At 39.0% G+C, this 18,848-nt stretch overlaps 2 protein-coding genes across 2 annotated transcripts in view; both read right to left on the bottom strand.

Moving 5' to 3' along the window:
- Nucleotides 1-3,433: 3,433 nt before the first annotated feature.
- Nucleotides 3,434-13,526, bottom strand: LOC113113318 (teneurin-3-like). Its single transcript, XM_026279437.1, is given in 11 exon segments — nucleotides 3,434-4,520; nucleotides 4,523-4,970; nucleotides 5,644-5,774; nucleotides 5,909-7,084; nucleotides 7,087-7,519; nucleotides 8,627-8,923; nucleotides 9,530-9,765; nucleotides 9,850-10,025; nucleotides 10,651-11,531; nucleotides 13,268-13,392; nucleotides 13,484-13,526. Coding segments are annotated over 11 exon segments (4,248 nt in total). The 3' UTR covers nucleotides 3,434-4,218.
- A 146-nt stretch (nucleotides 13,527-13,672) lies between these two features.
- LOC113113317 (glypican-3-like) overlaps nucleotides 13,673-18,848 on the bottom strand; it is a 117,628-nt gene continuing 112,452 nt past the window's right edge. Inside the window, exons 8-10 of the mRNA XM_026279436.1 lie at nucleotides 17,214-17,321; nucleotides 14,500-14,732; nucleotides 13,673-13,699 (exon numbers count right to left, since the gene is read on the bottom strand). Coding sequence (XP_026135221.1) covers nucleotides 13,673-13,699; nucleotides 14,500-14,732; nucleotides 17,214-17,321 — 368 coding nt within the window. The remainder of the gene's footprint in view (nucleotides 13,700-14,499; nucleotides 14,733-17,213; nucleotides 17,322-18,848) is intronic.

Below are 18,848 nucleotides of genomic sequence, written 5' to 3'. Positions count from 1 at the left end.
GGAAATGTTGTTACAGGGACTTGATTGTGCATAAATGTTGCATTTGAGGGCAGTGTTAATCAGGAGCCGGGGCAGAACAGTACGGTGCATCGTGGATTAAACCAGAAAACAGAGACCATGGCTAATACGGGTGATCCATGGAAGGTTTTTCCTCACTGCATTTGCATGTCATTAGCATGCATTGCACTGAAACAACACAGTGGTGTTGGTGGCATCATCAGACCTTGCCTGGCTCACTCATGCTTACTAAATATGATGGCAATTTCCTAAAGGAAGTTCATTGTGTCTTTTAAATATATATATATATTATATTATTAAAATCATTTACGCCATTATGCATTCCATCATAGGGGCCTTCATCCCAGCTTCAGTTAATTGGTTTGAGTATGGGGTTTGCTACGTGTCTCTCCAGCTCTCCAGTAGAATATATTTTGCAGCTCCAAAATGCTCAAAAGAGGGCTTTACGTAACGCCTCACTTTAAAAGTACAGCCGTGTTATGTAATCTCATGTTCTACTTTACTCTCTTGCTATAGAATTGATAAAGTTCCTGTGGCACGTATATATGTATGGTTTTTCAGTCATGTATTAGGTTCAGATGTCAGTATGTAAAAATCTATTATTTGTTAACCTAGCATTAAGGCATAGCTGCTGAATTTGGCTTTATTACTGCTATATATTTTTGGAATATGGTTCCTGTGGCTCAGTGGTAGAGCATTGTGTTAGCAGCGCAAAAGGTTGTGGCTTCGATTCCCAGAGAGCACACGTTAGGTAAAATAGGAATAGCCTGAATGCACTCAAAGTTGCTTTTGAGAAAAGCGTCTGCCAAATGTGTGTAGTCTTGTACAGCTAGTGCTATTTTTACAGCAGTGAATTCTACTCACAACTCAAACTCACAACACAAAAAAAAACTACATACAGTTGCTTTAAATGTGTAGTTTACATTGGAGCATTGTAATTTTGGTTTTTAGAAAAATTTGTCTTGAATGATGCATTATAAATTATGCATTATGTAGTGTACAGATGAGTACACTTCTGGGATTTATTAAAGGGGGGGTGAAATGCTCGTTTTCACTCAATATCCTGTTAATCTTGAGTACCTATAGAGTAGTACTGCATCCTTCATAACTCCAAAAAGTCTTTATTTTTATTATATTTATAAGAGAAATATAGTCTGTACCGATTTTTCCCGGAAAAAACACGAGCGCCTAGAGGCGTGACGTGTGGGCGGAGCTAAAGAATCACGAGCGCCAGTAGGCTTTTGCGTTGAGAGCGTTTGGAAGCTGTGACACAGATCCAGAGGCTGATATTTAACAAGAGCAGCATCAGCAAAGGCGTCTCTATGTGGTATGTACTGAAACTCTATATATTTGTTTAGCGGTTTTGGAAAATGACTAAGTTCCACTTGATGTCGTCTTTTTTTTTTTTTTTTTTTTTTTAAGCTGTACATGTGGAAAGTGCAGTTTGATGACAACATCGCATGTTGTTTACTTGATGTGCTTACGCGCCGATAGGTAAGTTAACAACACAGAGATATTTGAAGCAGTTTTACTCACCGCATGCGGTTCCAACACACAATCGTGACCCTTTTTCGTTGGGACTGCATTACCCTTAAGAAATAAACGATGTGCAAATCCGAAATGCAGGGAACAAACAAAAACACTTGCACAACTCCGTTGATGCTCTGTAAAAATAAACTCCATCCACTGGTCCCTTAATGCTGTTTCTCTTTTGGTAATCTGTGCAGGGTTGTCTTGCCCTGGCAACCAAAAACACACTTCTTTTGTGACTTTTCGCGACGCTCTTGCTCTGATCAGGCTGTGCTCAGCCTCTCTCTGCTCTGCTATACAGGAGCGCGCGCTCTTCCGGCAGAAGTGCCTCAGGACCCATATAAGGAAATTCCGCTCCATCTAACGTCACACAGAGCCATACTCGAAAAAAAACTTTCCGAAACTTATGACAAACCGGAAGAGGTTTTTTTGGAACAAAAATACTCCTTCAAACGTACAACTTAATTTTTTGAAACTTTGTCCATGTTTAGCATGGGAATCCAACTCTTTAACAGTGTAAAAAAACTCAGTATGCATGAAATAGCATTTCACCCCCCCTTTAATGCTAGTTAATTTGTATATGAAGTGTACTTTTATATTGTTGAAATTTTCAGTGTGAACAAACTACTCACAAAGTACACAAATTGAGACACACTTAATGTTTCTGACATTGCACTTGGCAGTACCCAGTTAAAAATGTTGGGAGATCTTAATTATGGAGCAGTAACTCTAGAATCTGTGTGATGTGGCATGTAAATGAATGTAGAAAGAAATTCTAGCACTAGATTTCTCACTAGATAAGCTGAGCAGGTCTCTTCACAGGTACAAAGGTCAAAGATAATCCTGCTTGCTTTTGTTATTATAGATTATAAACTGAAATTATAGATTTTTAGGCACAGTAATTTTTTTTTTTTTCATTATTGTGCTTAATAAGTGTATATTTTTAAAATATTGTTAAAACAACGACGTCTTAACACACATTTCCATAAACCTCTTACACATGTATTTACAACCTGAATGAGGAAGGCCTCAATACACCGTCTGTTGCTGTCTGCACAGCCAGACACTTCCACTTTGCCTGATCATCAACATTATTAGCCTGAGAGCTTGAATAAATCATGAACTTTTGCAGCTGACCAAGTATTATGTTAACTTTAAAGATGATATCTGCAAGAAGACACTGTAAGATAGACACAGTGGTGATCATCGCTCAGTAGATGCATTGTGTCTGTTCATCCAAACAGAAAATCGGAATAAGAAAACATTTGTTTTATGGTCTTAGGATTGCCAGCAGTTAAATGGTGCAATTACCACATCATGTATTGATACAGTTTTGTGATGCACTTGTGTGTTCATAAACCAATTTTAAATGGCTAGAAGGTTGTTGTAGAAATCACATGATAGATAGTGGGTTTACAAGCTGCAGTGACTCAAGCAAATTTTCAGGCTCTGTGATCCTGACTTTCTGCCTTTGATCACTCATTAATCAGATTTAACACAGAGTAATTATAAATTTAAGTTAATATTTAGGGATTACCATTAATCGACGCACTATTGCAGAAGCAGATGAAAGCGAGTTTTACTCATGACTCACGCAGTTTTTTCTTTGATTTAAATGAATTCACACAACCTCTCACATCTAACTTGACTTCCCCAGTGCAATTCTTAGTTCATCAATATAGAAAAAGCAGTTTAGCGCTAGTGGACTAAGCGATTTTTCAAAGGTAATTGTTTTGCCAAGACCATGAAACTAGGCCAAAGTGTATCATGCGCTTAATTATCCTGATTTTAATTTAATCTGTGCTCAAAGAAATAAAAGCTGTAAAATGTAATTTTATCATTTATTTTCTTTTAAGTACAAACAATTTTCATAAATATTTCCCTTGCAACCTGTAACCAAATGAGCAAATAATTGCTTTTCATTTTAAAAATATGCAGGTAAACACCCATTTACATAAATACAGACATTTACATATATTCTGTGCTGTGCTGCCATTTTATTCATTATTTGTACAGTTTATTCAGTTATGTATGATAGCTGCAAATCAAAGTGTCAAATGTCATTTATAAAACACAATCACCTAAAATCACACTTTAGGGGAGTTTTCATTGCACATGACAGGATTGCCAACAAAAGCATTTTTTTTTCTCTATTATGATATTCATGAAATGTACAGGAAAAAGGAGACAAATCTCAATAAATATAAAAATATTACAGTGTATAGCTGGCTACAGTAACCCACCTGACATCACATGTGGTATTTTTGCAGTGGTACAGTGATATGCATATGTAAACATTTTCTTTTTCCGAAAGGTACGTTTTTCTCTTTAGGGACTTATTTGAATAGTGCTTGTAAAAATGAATCATTAATAAATAGTTAAAGATGTCAACAGCTGTATGAATCCGGCCTGTCTCTTGATGCTGTTAAGTTCATAATTTCATTGTGCTCCACAACTGTAACCTTGTTAAGGCCTTAAATAGGTCTTGAGAAAACACAATGTTTCACAACGCACAGCGTTGTTTTAATGCTCTTTTTCCCCCAGGCAGTACTCTTCTTATTAGACTAAGAGTAGTAGCGTTTTTACAAACTCTGAGAATGTAATAAATGTGTCCGCTTAACTTATTCTTCCATTACAAATTGCACAGAGTGGCTAATCATGGTCTGTTCACTACCTTTTGCCAATCTCATTTTGTCTGAGGAACTGAAGGTTGTTGACGCTGTCGGCTAGCTCAGGATACTGCTCCACCGACAGCACGTAATATCCATCATAGCCTTGCACTCTTCCAGTGCTGAGAAGCTGCCTCTTCTCTCCCTCAGTCCATAGGCGGGATCCTTCCTCTCCGTTTCGCACCCGCTGCTGCTCCTGTGCCCACATGATAGCGAGAGCCCTCTGTCGGGCCAGCTCCAAAACACGCACCCTTTCCTCATCCAGAGACGCCCCGTAGCGCACGTGCAGGGTGAGAGCCCCCTCTGAAACTCCACATCTGCGAAGCGCCGGGTGCGGCCACCTAGCACAGCTGTGGACTGCGACACCGTCACGTTCACCGCGTTCTCAAGTTCTTTCCGTCCGCTAGTAAGCCGCAGCGCTGCCAGGTCTGCTTCAGGAGAATTCATTTTAACAAAGAAGTGCGTGTCTCTGCCATCTATGATAAAGTGCAAGTCTTTCAAGTAAAGTGCGCCACTGAGGATGTTGGCAACCTTGACGCAGTCCTCATTAGCCAGGCTTAGTGCGCGAGTTATCACAATGCCCTTGTAAAGGGCCAGCATGATCCCGCGACCTATCAATGAATCGCTTGAGGCAAACCACAGCCAGGGTTTATCAGCCCTTTGGCTATGGCCGAACTCAACCTGTGGCAGATCCCCAAATGTTAGAAATGCTTCAGCTTGTCGAATGACATGCTGCTGGACTGCAAAGCTGGCCTACAAAAGAAGAAAATAAACATTTTATACAAACGTGTGGCTCTAGTTCCATTCTAGTTTCAGATGGTGACATTTTTTCTTTTCAAAAGGATACTACAAGAACTCTGCCCACCAACATGTGATTGGTATAGTCAACGCTACAAAAAACAGCTGTCAAACATCAGCTCCAATGTCATAGATGGTAGAGTCTAAACTGCAGTATGTTTGATGTGATCTACCCTTTTACCATTTTTTTCTCCTCCCTTTTTAACTCTCTTATCACATTGGCAAAGGCATTTATTTCAATAAAAATAAAGGAAATAACCATAAATCAATACATTATTATTACATGCTGCAATAACGTACTACAATATTGAGGTGCAGATAATTGTCACTATTTGCATTAAGTAGTATAAATAACAGAAAATCCTGCTGTTTTAAAATAGTGTAATCTATAGCTTTTGCACTTAATGTCAATAGCATCTGTCGCTAAATATAAAATTTACACTTAGTGTAGGCATCCATTGCTATCGGCACTGTAAATAGCTTCTATCACTATTTACACTTTTAGTAAAATATTTTTTTTAAATTAGCATTTATTTTATTTCAATTGATTTTTCATAGTTTTAGTTTTAGTAAACTATAATAACCATTATGCTAGAATGTGGAGATATTCATCCAAAAATAAACTTACTGTCAGGTCGTCCCACACTTGGCTTTTGGCCAACTCGTAGGAGGCTTGTGTCATCTCAGAAATGGGGACAGGGAAACCAGGGATACTATTATGGAGATGGAATCCAAATGTGACCAGCCAGCTGTTCACATCTGTAGCAGATATCAATGAATAAATTTAAAATCATAATTTGCATGGGGGAAAATATCCATGTATAGCAGATATATTACTTGCAGGACTTGCTGCAATATGTGGATACAGTAGATGCGGTGAATCCATGCCATACCTGTTAAGTAGTCTCTAACTTTCTGCACTTTACTTATAGGGTTGTTGTTTCGGAACATATAGAGATTAAAAGGGCCTGGATTCTTGCTTATTTTCTCCCACTGCATGAAGTCAGGTGCAGTCCAGCGACCCGACATGATGTCATAATCCCGGACTCCAAAATGAAGCAGTTTTGTTAGAGGGTCATAAAGTCCTCCATGAAACCCAATCACCAACTGGATATCAGGATTGGAGTCTGAGTAGACTTCGCCATAAGCCGTATAATGAACTTGCTTGAGGAGGACACCATCGCTGCCAAAGACAGCCAGTGGCGTTCCTATGTTATCACAGGCTATGTAGAACTCCGCTCCACTGCTGATCTCCATTGCAAATAAGTGACCCTGCAGGTCGTAGTATAGAGATGTAATCTGTGAGCTGGAATGGTTGTAGACATGCGTTATCCTGCTTGAGTAGCTTAGATCAGCATAGAAGAACTGCAGGTGTTGTCCCATGCTGGACTTTGTTGAGACTCTTCTTCCCAAACCATCATAACGGTACTGGACTGACCAGCCACTGGATTTACTGTAGACACGTTCTAGGTGGCCATTGGAGTTGTACTGGAAGATCTCAGAGCCTCTCTGGCGAAGAAACCCATCTTCGTCCAACTCATACTGCAGGTCTCCTAGACGTGTTATGCGGTCTCGTAGGTCATAACGTAGGGGCATGATTCGTGCACTGTTTGCTGGACTCAGCAGGTGTATGTTCCCGTTTAAGTCATAGCTGTAGCGCCATGTCATTTTCTCATTGAGGTAGACGGTCTGCAACTGTCCGTCCACGTCATATTCATAGCTATACTTGGTGGCATTGGCGAATGGGCCAATCTTCATCTCCCTTTTGGTGACTCGCCCCATATCATCATACTGGACGGTGATCCAGAAGAGCAGAGAACGAAAGAGCTCATACTGAATCTCTCGAACCCGACCATGCCCGTCAAGGTGTTTGGTGTAAGTCATTACAGACGTAGAGATGATCTGGTTGATGTCATAATAGATGACACCAAATTTGCCGAACTGCTCCACCTTCCCTGAGATGTCATCATACTGATAAAGGTCAATAGGCAGGGGGGTTTCATTGATGACCCCCTGAATACTCGTCACACGCAGACTACTGTCATAAGCGTAGTCGAAGCGAGCGTTACCATCCCGTCCTCGCTGAAGCGGTAGATCTGCCGGTCTACCAGCGGGCCGAGCTGCCTGTATCTAATGGTGCATATAAAACCCTCACTCTGCAGATTGACTGTCTTCAGCACACCTGCCGTCTCATCGTAGGTGAAGCTGACGCGAGTGCTGTCGTACAGAACCTCTGAGAGTTTGTTGTGCCAGCGGTACCGGTAAAGGACTCTCCGTCCCGTGCCCAGCTGTGCCACTCTCAGGAGCCTCCCATCCTCACTGTAGTCTACAGCAACAGAAGCGTTGCTCTCAGGCATATGGTAAAGGTTGCGGTAGTAAGACACAGAGCGTATGGTCTCCATAGTGTATCGTGCCACACTAGGCATAGTGACTGCAGAAAGGCCTCCCTTAAGGTCATATTCAAAGACATATTGCCGCTGACTCGCCAGTATCAGGACAGTGGACTAGAAAGAGAAGAAAACAACTTGCATAAACCAGGGAGAATTAAAATTAACTAACTGTATGTCAATTGTCACACTAGTTGGGTAATCTTCATCAGTTACTGGCCCTCATTTCACTTGTTGACACCCATTTTTTTCTTTCCTTTTATCCACCTTATTCCTAAACATGGAAGTAAGCCCATGGACAAGACTTCTGGTTTATTAGCTGCTATAGAGGATTAATGAGAAGTATAACTATGTGCATTAATTGTTAAAACTGTTTGCGTTACAAACCAGTGTATTCATAATAGATAATACACAAAAATAATATGTGACCCTAGACCACAGAACCAGTCTCAAGTCGCTGGGGTATATTTTTAGCAACAGCCAAAAAACATTGTATGCGTCAGAATTATTTATTGTTTTTTATGCCAAAAATCATAAGTATATTGAATAAATATTAGTTCCATGAATATATTTTGTAAATTTCCTACCATAAATATCAAAACTAAATTTTTTATTAGTAATATGCATTGCTAAGAACTTGATTAATCATGTCTCTAGTTAATGAAAGTGAAAGTGACGTGACATACAGCCAAGTATGGTGACCCATACTCATACTCTGCATTTAACCCATCCAAAGTGCACACAGACAGCACTGAACACACGCCGTGAACACACACCCGGAGCAGTAGGCAGCCATTTTAGGCAGGGGTGCATGGGGAGCAGCTGGGGGTTTGGTGCCTTTGCTCAAGGCGGGAAAGAGCACTGTACATTCACTCCCACACTTTTAATTCCTGCAGGGCCAACACTCAAACTCACAACTTTTTGGATTATGAATCCAACTTTAACCATCAGGTCATGACTTTCCCCTAATCTTGATGTGGTCAACTTTTAGGAAAGAACAGCTTGGGTGTAGATCCAAAATGCTTTCTTTTTTGTTCAATGGAAGAAATAAAACATCATGTGTAGGGTGTGTTTTTTAAAGGATGCATTGAGCAAAGGTGGTTAAGTCAGAAAAGCTTTACATTGGTGGTAAACTGTTTATATGTGGCAGAGTCTACTGACAAAACTCTTGATGTCTACTGCATATCGAAGACATCACTAAAAGCAATTTCAACTGGCCTTTACCTTCTCCAGATAAGTGTAGCTCCAGGTCTTCCCATCAGGAAATGTTCTGGAAAGCAGACGGCCTTGTCCATCATACTCGGCCCTCTCTGAGACAGAGCCCCAGTGTATGGCACTCAACTGGCCATTGCTATTGCGGGTGAGGTTGACAGGCAGCAGCTTGCTACTTGGCATCCAGAGAGTAGGTTGACCTGCTGTGTCATAACCAATCTTCAGAAGGAATTTACGGTGATCATCATAGATCTTTTCAATCCTCAGCGCTCGGTCATAATCAACAGACAAAATGTTCCGTCCATTTACCTTGAAGTGCAGGCGAAAGAGAGACACAAAATTGGTATGGCAACAGTAAAATGGCAGAAAATTGACTAGCAAATTGGCAGATTTTTTCATCTGTCAGAGTTGCCTTGGTTTGACTTTGGTCCGCCAGAAAGTTTGACTTGTGAAAATGAGTCTCATGATTAATACCGCAACTTTATAAAACTAAGTGGCTCAGTGGCACATTCAAGCTATTAAATCATCTTCCAGTGTAAGCAACATATACATTTTAGAATAAACTTAACCACTGTAAAGCTTTTTTTGTACTCCTAGGTTAGCTGGGTGCCAAATTTACTTAATTGATCTAATTTGTAAGAATTTATATCTAAATAAAAAATATAGCAAGAAAGCTTGCAGGATTTTTAAACTGCGTATTATGCCAGGTGCCATTTTCATGCCAAATTTAATTAGCAAGAATTCAAATAAACATAAGTATTTCAAAGAAATCATGTGTGAGTTTTAAAATACCTGACAAATGTCAAGTGCTTTGATTTAAAAGATTTAAGAACAACACTGTCCTATGGTTTCTTTTAATAGGAAATATTTTTAAATTATTTATTTGTCCTCGATATTTGGGACTTTATTACGTACTCGTAACTTGCGTCCAAACACTGTGACCTTCGTCCTCGTCTGCTCTTTGCGAAAGCGCCATTCCACCAAGTTTTGCCCGCTGTCATCGGGCAGGGTCATGTTTCTTCGTGCCAGTATAGGAGAAGATGCGCCAGCAAGAATGTGTGGCTCAGTCTGGTAGTGAGTGTTCATTCCATTGGCATACAGAATCCACAAGGAATGGTCATAACCAATCACATAGTTGTTCTTCAGCTGATCTGCAAAATATCAAAGACAACATAAATGGCACAGACAGAAAGGCTAGAAAAAAAAAATATAATAACATGGAACACGAGGCTTACCTTGATGTAATGTGAGGACATTTTGAATTGCTGACTGGTTTGTAGTTATAGTTGCAGCTTCATCTCGTTCAAAACTTTCTCTTTCTACTGTAGAGACAGTATCCATGTCATAGGCCAGACTGGTCACCACTCCAGTAGGAAAAGTTACATTGGTCAGTCGTCCCTCTGTGTCATAGCTGAAAGAAATGTATAAAAGCCTACATTTAATGCAAACCATATGAATATGCATTTTTCCACTGGTCTATCTGTCTTAATGTTTATATTCCTTCTGTGTCATGATGTTGTTCCCTAAAAATGGTTCAGGTCCTTTTCCAAATGTTCACCAAATATATTTACATGGAGTACTACTGAGAGCTAATCATTTTAATGTTATACTTTTATGATTTAGTTAATTATTAGCTTGAAATTAATAACGTAATTTAATGTTTAATGCAGTTCATGTTGTTAATTACAGCAAATGGAATATATTTTCTTACCATTTGTGCTTTTACATTGATATGGTACCAGATTATCCCATTTAAATCAATGTGATAAACGAGTTAGTTTAAAAGTAATCAAAAAAGTAGTCAAGATTATATTGTGTAATGGATTATGTTACTAATCACAATTTTTGGCATGTAATTTGGAATCAGTAACAATTTGTGATTAATCTACCCAGCTCTTTCTGTAGCCCAAATGGTGCTGGATGAATTCGAGCTGATTAAATTCTTGTTAAGTTCACTGACCCTAAATTTGAGCAATTATAGGGATGTTTGTCCTGGCAAGCAAAGAGTAGCGAGCAAAACTGTCAAACACTCTTACTCATAGAATGTTGTCCATCCATTGGCAGTGCTCTTGGTTGCCAGGAGACCACTGTTGCCATGGTAAGTTAGCAGCACCTGTTCACGCCCCTGTGTGCCAAGGGTCTTCAACCCACCACTCGAGCCTACAGTTAGCCAAATAACCTGGTTGTCAGGTGCAACGATGCGGACAGGAAGGCGGCTGGCATCCCGGCGAATCCGTAGCGTGTTCCCATGACTGTCAGCCACCGAGGTCAGATCTCCCTCATTGCTATAGCTGAAGTTATATTTGAAGTCTCCAGTGATCAGGTTGGCCGTGTGCTGGTGCGTGCCATTACTGTCAAACATGTACACTTCCTGCTCCCCAGAAGATGCCACTTCATACAAGCCCATGCTGTTAAGTGCAGGCTTGTTTTTTCCAATCACTCGAATGCGAATGTTTCCCAGGTCGGCTACATACAGGGTTCCATCCGGAGCTGCCACAAGAGAGGACGGCCCGTTCAGCCGGGCATCTTTAGCGAAGCCGTCTCCTGTAAGGTAACAATCACAGTTGACGTCGGTCTTGCAGTCGCAGTCTGAAGGCGCCCCCGCCAGGTGAGTGATCTCGCCATCTGCTGCCACGCTGCGTATGCGGCTCATCTTCCTCTCGTCTGTCTCCGCGATATACAGCTCTCCACTGAAGGAGATGGCGATGGCACTTGGGGATTCCAGATGGGTATGCGTGGCTCGCTGTGTTTCTGTCACCAGGATGTCTGTAGAAGGCATGGGGCAGTGAAGGGGTCTGCCCGCTGCCACGCTGACCTGCCCCTCCTCAGTGATCCGCAAAACCACACTGCCATCCAGCACAAACAATGAGTTATCCATCGGACTAACAGCCAGATCTGTCGGCCATTCTAAAGACACCTACAGGCAGATGAATAAGAAAAAAATTATTTGTTGCCATTATAGTTTATATAACTCCACTTCCATTTTGGGATAGACAGATATTAGTAAATGCTAGTTTTTAATCCTACCCACATACATAATAGTTTTTTTAATCCATTATATTTCAGGCTGTATAAATTATCAATAAATATTTTGTTAACACCAATGTAAAAGCTTTAATGTTAACATTAAGAAACAACAATGAAGAATATTTTTACAGCATATGAATTTAGATGAATGGTATCTTCTACATAATATTATATTAAAAAAAATTATAAATATATAAGGGGTTTATTATGATATAACAACCAACTGGATGTACATTATCATGCTTATTACACAGCTGCTTGCCACATAAGTAAATAATTAGACGCAAAATATTGATTTGAGTTGAAATATTTGAGCGCAAAGCTTCTTTGAGGACAGCAGTTGCGAACAAGCAGCAAATTCAAACTAAATGGACATTTAAGGGAAACGGTGAAGTCAACCAACTTAATACACAAAATTTCACCACAAAAATAATTAATGCAATAAAATAATTAAGACAAAAATGTTTTAAAAACCTTACCAGTTTGTTAGTTCTCTTATAATCCATTATATAGTTCAAGCAAGAGTACAGCGCCGACTTCTGTCACTCGGATGAGCCTGTGTTATTAGCTTTTACCGGTTGTTATTGAGGGGTAACATACCTCTTAATGTCGGGACTGCCCAATCAGAATCAGGTATTCCACAGAGCCATGTAATAAATATATATATACGGCTGTCTGTTGACTAAAATTTTAAATCTAATTAATTACAGGGTGCTGCGATTAATTAGATTAATTAGTTTTCACCCCCGGCTCTTTATGCATTGTGTTTCCTTCAGGAGCATCAGTGAATACTGAACATTTTTAATAGTTGTGTTTGAGTCCCTCAGTGTGTAAAGATGGATCTCAAAATAATACAGTCACTGCTGGAAAGGGTTCCAATAAGCAAAAGATGCAGGAAAACTGAAGAATTTGCAGGACATGTAGGATTTTTCAGTGTGTGTGTGACCCTCTTTGAAATCCAGGCTAAAGTCTCAAAATCTAACTATGAGATAACAAGCATTAACGTTTGATTTCAATCTTTAATTTCACTATGATTTCAATCTTTGACATTACTGTCCTTATTCAGTGATACACATATCAATGTTACATTTTCACAGAATGTTCTTTACCTTATAAAGGATGATTTTATATAGCAAACAGTAAATCACCAAAAATGACTTTTTTTTTTTTTAGCTTTTTTTTTTTGAGTTTTCACATACAGGGTCATATATATTTATTCAATAACTTCTTACTCAAACTAATTAAAAATATATATATTCTTGTTCATTGTTTAGTGTAAGATACTGATGCATTTGTGGTTTTGTGTTAAATTTACCTTATTGTAAACTGTTATCAATACTTATTTTTGTACATTTTGAGTAAAATATTTCTGTTCAAAAAATATTTTATATGTCCCATAATATATTGTGTATAAGAGTATTATGTCTAGATTTTTGCATTAGTATTGTATACTAAAACACACACACAACAGCTAATCACTGTGGCACTGCACTGTATAGTTAAATTAGATTAAAAAAAGTATAATTAAATCTGAAATATGTACTACGACCAAAACTCATGTAGGTCTCTGAATGGATCATGATAATTGACTTGAGTGTGTTGATTTGAGCAATTTGAACTTTTCACCTGATGGATGTCCATAACCGAGTCGCAGCTCAGGGGTCGAGCAGAGGCAAGGTCATTGGACCCCAGCAGGGTGGAGATGATGCCGTTCTGATCCACCTTCCGGATCACGGTCCCATCCACCAAAGTAGATCAGTCCGTTCTTGTCAACGGCGATCCCTGGAGAGAAGAGAGGAAGGAACGGAATGTGCGGGTCACACAGCTGTGCTCTTTGCTTGCCTGATCCAGGCAGCGGGTACATGTGTCGTGTTTGGCTTCCCATTATTCAGGTCACTGCAGAAAGCATCGCCCTCAATTATTCACATCTTGCCTCCCACTGCTGAATTATTTCTTAAGGAGAAAGTGGAATAGGATGTATTAGAACATCCCTCCCTCCCTCTTGGCATTTCAGCCTGTGTTCGCTCTCTCTCACTCCGTCTCGGTCTGTCCGTATGTCTGCTCAGGGTATTTGACAAAAGCATGGAGTGGGAAGCATCAAACCACTTTTAAACCCAAATTATGAAAGTGTGGGTTGCTATAGTAACCGCGGCTTGGAAAATGTGTGCCTAGCTGAGAGGTAGCACCGAGAGTTTGTGTGCCTGACAAAAACACTGAAGTGAACTGACGTTATAGCAGAAATCTCAGACTCAACCGAGGAAAATGCATGTATGCATCAATGCCTCTGACTTTTTTAAAGTTGCGACAGCCAGAATATAGATCTCTGCGCACATCCCATCAATTCCACACTTTACGTACCCGTCTACACAGGAAATATGATACCTAATGTATCCATCTTTCAGTGCGTGAATTCGTGTGTGAATGACAATTTCATTGAAAAACAATGAAAACATCTCTTTTTCTGCACGACGAGATTATATGCTGAAATAGGTTGTCTATATTCACCAGACAAGTGTGACGTTTTATAATTTATGTCGGTTTAAGTAACGGAATCGTTCAAAGCAGCTTCATCAATCCGTTGTGTCTGGCTCAGTCAAATAATTTAGTGCCTATCCCGGGGCTGTCAGTTCCCATTTCCCTTGTTGAAGCGCCAATCAAAAACCTCACTACATAATACAGTGTTAAAAGCTCACAGAGCTTTGGGATGAACTTTCATGTCAATCAAAGTGTGTCGTACGCCTCAGAAGATTCATCGCAGCCATTCCAGAAGTTTGAAGAACCCATGTTTCTCAACTTCTTTCCTTGAGAAGAATGCACGACCCTTTTGATTATCAGTTATAATGATCCTTTAATAATACCTTTGGTCCTGTAAGGAGAGCCTCAGTGGCTGGTCCTCCGTCTCCCACACTGAGTTTCATCAAAAGGCAGACAGTGATCTCCGGTTCCCACCACAACCTCCACGTTCTGCTGGGACTCAGAGCCGGCCAGGAGTGCATGTGGGCTGTAGATGCGCCTGGAGTTGGTGTCGGACACGTAGAGCCGCCCCGTGATGGATCCGTGGTCAGGTAGTTAGCGGTGAGCGGGATTGTTACTTGGGGGAGAGACATATAAACAGTGGGAGTTATGAGCGAAGACATTAATCTCGTGTCAAGCCGAGCCAAGTGCGACTCATAAATTATTGGTTCTGACATTGCAATTGGAGATGGCAGATGAAATGAGAGAATGATTAGAATATTAATATCATTAAAGACGTTGAGAGAATCGCAGCATGTTTTTTTTCGCATCTATCAAAAGGGTGTGAGCTCCTGACAGATGGGAAAAAGAAAAAAAAGAATGTGTGAAAGGAAGTAAATGTGATGTGACTGGAACGTATTTGCGGAGGCTGTGGTGACGACTTCAAGACTGCCAGATCATTTCAATCATTCCTGTTCCCTTTGTGGGAAAGGTTCTCTGCGATGTGCTGATGATATGCATATCTTAATGACTGTCAACAACTGATGGCTTTTCAGAACGCTATGCTTATTTGCATTCATAATTCTGTCTCCAATTCAGCCTGCTCCTTTCTGAATGAGTTAATGCGGCCCCTCCAGACATGGCCATTAGTGGTTAAATGACCAGTCGAGTCGGACTTTGTGCATGTTGGTGTAGAGATCTGTGACCTTCTCCTCTGGGATCAGGCAAATCTTCACGTTTTATCAAAAGTGGTTTTAGGGGCAATTCTTGCAGGCTGAGCATACTCTATGCTGGTCTAATTTGGAAAACCAATTCACACTCAGACAGCAATGGCCTGTGTAAAATCCACATGTGGAAAATGTGAAACAGTGGTACTTTCTTTAAGCTAGAGGCCCAAAGTGTCACCCACTGCATCATAATCCAAAGTCCTCTTACATATAGCTTCAGTTAAGTCTTTTAGGCAGTCAAAAAAAGGTGATGTGGAAACATCTCTCATAAAATGTGCCTTGACATCATCTGGGATTAGTAAACAAACCTGTGTTAGCTTTCTACAGACACCCTTTGGTCATTCCATAAAAATGTGCCCTAAAATGTTGCAATGAGTGATGTTTGTAGAAGGTTGCCCATTTTAAAATTCAGTACACAATACATGCATGTCTTTTAAAACACCGGCATTGTGTTACATTTACTAAATGTAACTTACCTGTGCTGAAATCCTTATTTCTTTGGGTAGTTTGAAAAAAGGAGGGAAACACATAGTAAGAACATACAGTATGACAAGTTTAGATAAAATAGTATACACTTACTCTATTTAATTTACATAACCAGTTGTCAGTCAAGTTCTGAGCACTACTGTATGTATTCTCCACAATTCTATTCTGAGTTTGCAATACCTCTAAAATTAGTCCTTAACAGTGTTTTCATTTTATTTATATAGAATTTTAGTATTTATTCTATAATTGTAATAGTTTTTTAATTAATCATTCGATTATTGAATTAATAATATTTGAATATTTTGAGCTTTTTTGATTTATTTTTGTTTCAGTATTTATTTTCATTTCATTTTTAGAAATCTTATTTTTATTTATATTTACCTTTTTATTTTAGTTGTCATTTGAGTATTTTAGAACTAGTTTTAAACAAATATTTCAGTTAACTGCTGCCAAGCAAAATTATTAAAAAATGCTATTTAAGTTTTTCTTCTAATATATATCTTTTTTTATTTTATTTCAGCTATACTTCAATTAATGACATTTATTTGTAAAAACAACATTGATTCTTTGAACACTGTATATAACAAAAAATTTGTAAAATTTGGGTAACACTTGACTTTAATGCATTGCATGAACTTACTATTATAATAAACAATACATTTTGTATAATTATATGCAAGTTACCCTAAACCAAACCCTAATCTTACCCTAACCATATAGTAAGTCCATGTAGTTAATTAATATGAATCAGTACCTAAATGTATATAACACATAACAATGACACCTTAAAATAAAGTGTAACCTAAAATTGTAAAATTATATTGTAAAATTCTGTAAATTTCAAAGAGAGTAGATTTGAAATAAAATAATGTCTTTGAACAGAGTTTTACGTTTCTAACAGACTGAAAGCACAACACTGTCAAAAATGTCTTCTAAATTCATCGCCTTTCAAACACTGCTGCCACTGCTATCAAAGCTTTGTTTACAGATTCACAGCATTCAACAATAACTTTCAAGACAATTACTGTCAGACTTCAAAAATTGCTTGCTGTGAGAATTGGTGTTGACATTATGCAAAATTTCAAGGCCTCCTTTTTATGAGGACTATATAAGTTTTGTGGATTAAAAATAGTTATGCTTTTAAATGTTTTGTAGAAAGACAATGTCTAGACCGTGCCTCTCAGCATGCTCACAAAAATCTTTCCTCAGGTACTCTGCCAGATTTCCGTACAGCTGATTCGCCCGTCTAGTTGTGCTCACTCACCTGAGCTCCATGACACTAGTGACATTGCCTGATGGATAGATGCGTCTGATGTAATTGAAGTCGCCAAACAAACAGGCTCCCGTCGATGCCCCATGCGAGAGCAACAGGAGCCAGCAGTTTATTTCCCTCCGCCTGCCATTACAGCTCGGACAGGAGATGCTTCTGCGTCTGCCATTCCCCATTATGGTGCTGATGATGGGAGGAAGCTGGGAGAGGAAGACGTTCTCACCATTTCCCTTATACAGGATCCCTGAGACACCAGGAGAGTGGGAGAAAAAAAAACATTCCAAAATTTAAGATTTTCAGATAGACTCAAGAAGAGAAAATACTACTACTAATACAACTAATAAAAAATAATACTAAAATGAAAAAATTCTATTGCATTTGCAATAAAAAAAACAAAAAAACAAAAAACAGTATGCATGAACTTGATTATTCAGACAAGCAGAGAAATGCTATCTTATCTGACTTCACAACCTCAAAACGCTCTCGTAATCTATAAGAGGGATGGACGAGAAAAAAACAGAGAGAGCAGACTTTTTTTCTGGCTGTAATGGAAAGGCCTGAGCATATAACTCAACTAAAGATGAAAGTTCCTACCCTGGACATCACTATGAAAAGGGGGCACTTAGCGCTGTGATCTTCCCGAACTTCCGTTAGAAACTCCATTAATGTGGACATTGAAGTAGCACTTTGATGAGGAAGCACCAAAAAGAATTAAGCTGCTAAAGGCATCTGAGCGACCATAATGAACATTTTCATTAATATGGATGATTAGATTTCGACTTTTGAAATAAATTTGAGCACTTCTTGAGCAGTCAGTCTAGTTTAAAGCAGAATTTTATCTTTTTATTTTATGTTGCTCTTTGTTATTTTGGTTTAACATCATTTTCCTTTCATTGCAATTTGAAATGGAAATGAGCAGAAAGATTAATATATTTCATCTGCAAAATAAAAGCTATGCTATTGTTTGTGTCATTTCACTAAAAATGTTATTTTCTAAATTTAAAATAATCTACGGTTATATTTTCTTGATTATTTTAGCATGTGAATCTATTATCTATAAAAAAAAAAAAGAACTTGTTCAGAGAAAAACTTATGCCACACAATAGCAGTTCTTCTGGCAAAACTATGATTTAATTTTTTAAGGATTATGTGTTGTTTGTGCTGTCGAATCAGGGAAAATCTGTCTCAAATGTGCAATATCCCCAAAAAAAAGAATACGGTCCTCAGGCATTAAATGTACGAACCAGAGACATTTCGATCACCTGAGAGGTGATTGTCTACTCAGCTGTGTGCTCTATTTTCCAGTCCCTATAGATCTCAGCTTCAAAAACCTTTGATCGCTTCAATCATTTCAACACCACTTTCAGTCCAAGACTGAGCGAGGAGCTTGGGTCATTACAGATAAATATTTCAGTCCTGTGAAAATTTAACTTGTTTCTTTTTGGGGTTGGCTTCAAAGAGGAACTTCAAAGGGAAGTGCCATGCCCAGGGCCATAAATTATTCATACTGAGCAACATGTTAGACTTCCAACACTTGCTTTGGCCTATTAATCACATCAATAACACTGCACTGAACTCCACTCCCATTGGCTGGCCGCTACAACTCAAGTTCAGTAACTAGCTACCTCAGTGGCTACACACCATCATCTATGCTTTGTAATTGGTTTAGAGGCCGAGTTTTATAAAACTATGGAGTCTGAAAATGTTCAGTTTAAAATGTCTTGTCAAGGCTCAAGTTTCAGCCCAGTTTCAAGTTCTCTTTACTTTTATA

Source organism: Carassius auratus, chromosome 14 (genome assembly GCF_003368295.1).
Source record: "Carassius auratus strain Wakin chromosome 14, ASM336829v1, whole genome shotgun sequence".
NCBI lineage: Eukaryota > Metazoa > Chordata > Actinopteri > Cypriniformes > Cyprinidae > Carassius > Carassius auratus.
Note: the sequence above shows the minus strand (reverse complement) of the source record. Positions and strands in the feature narration are given on the sequence as shown.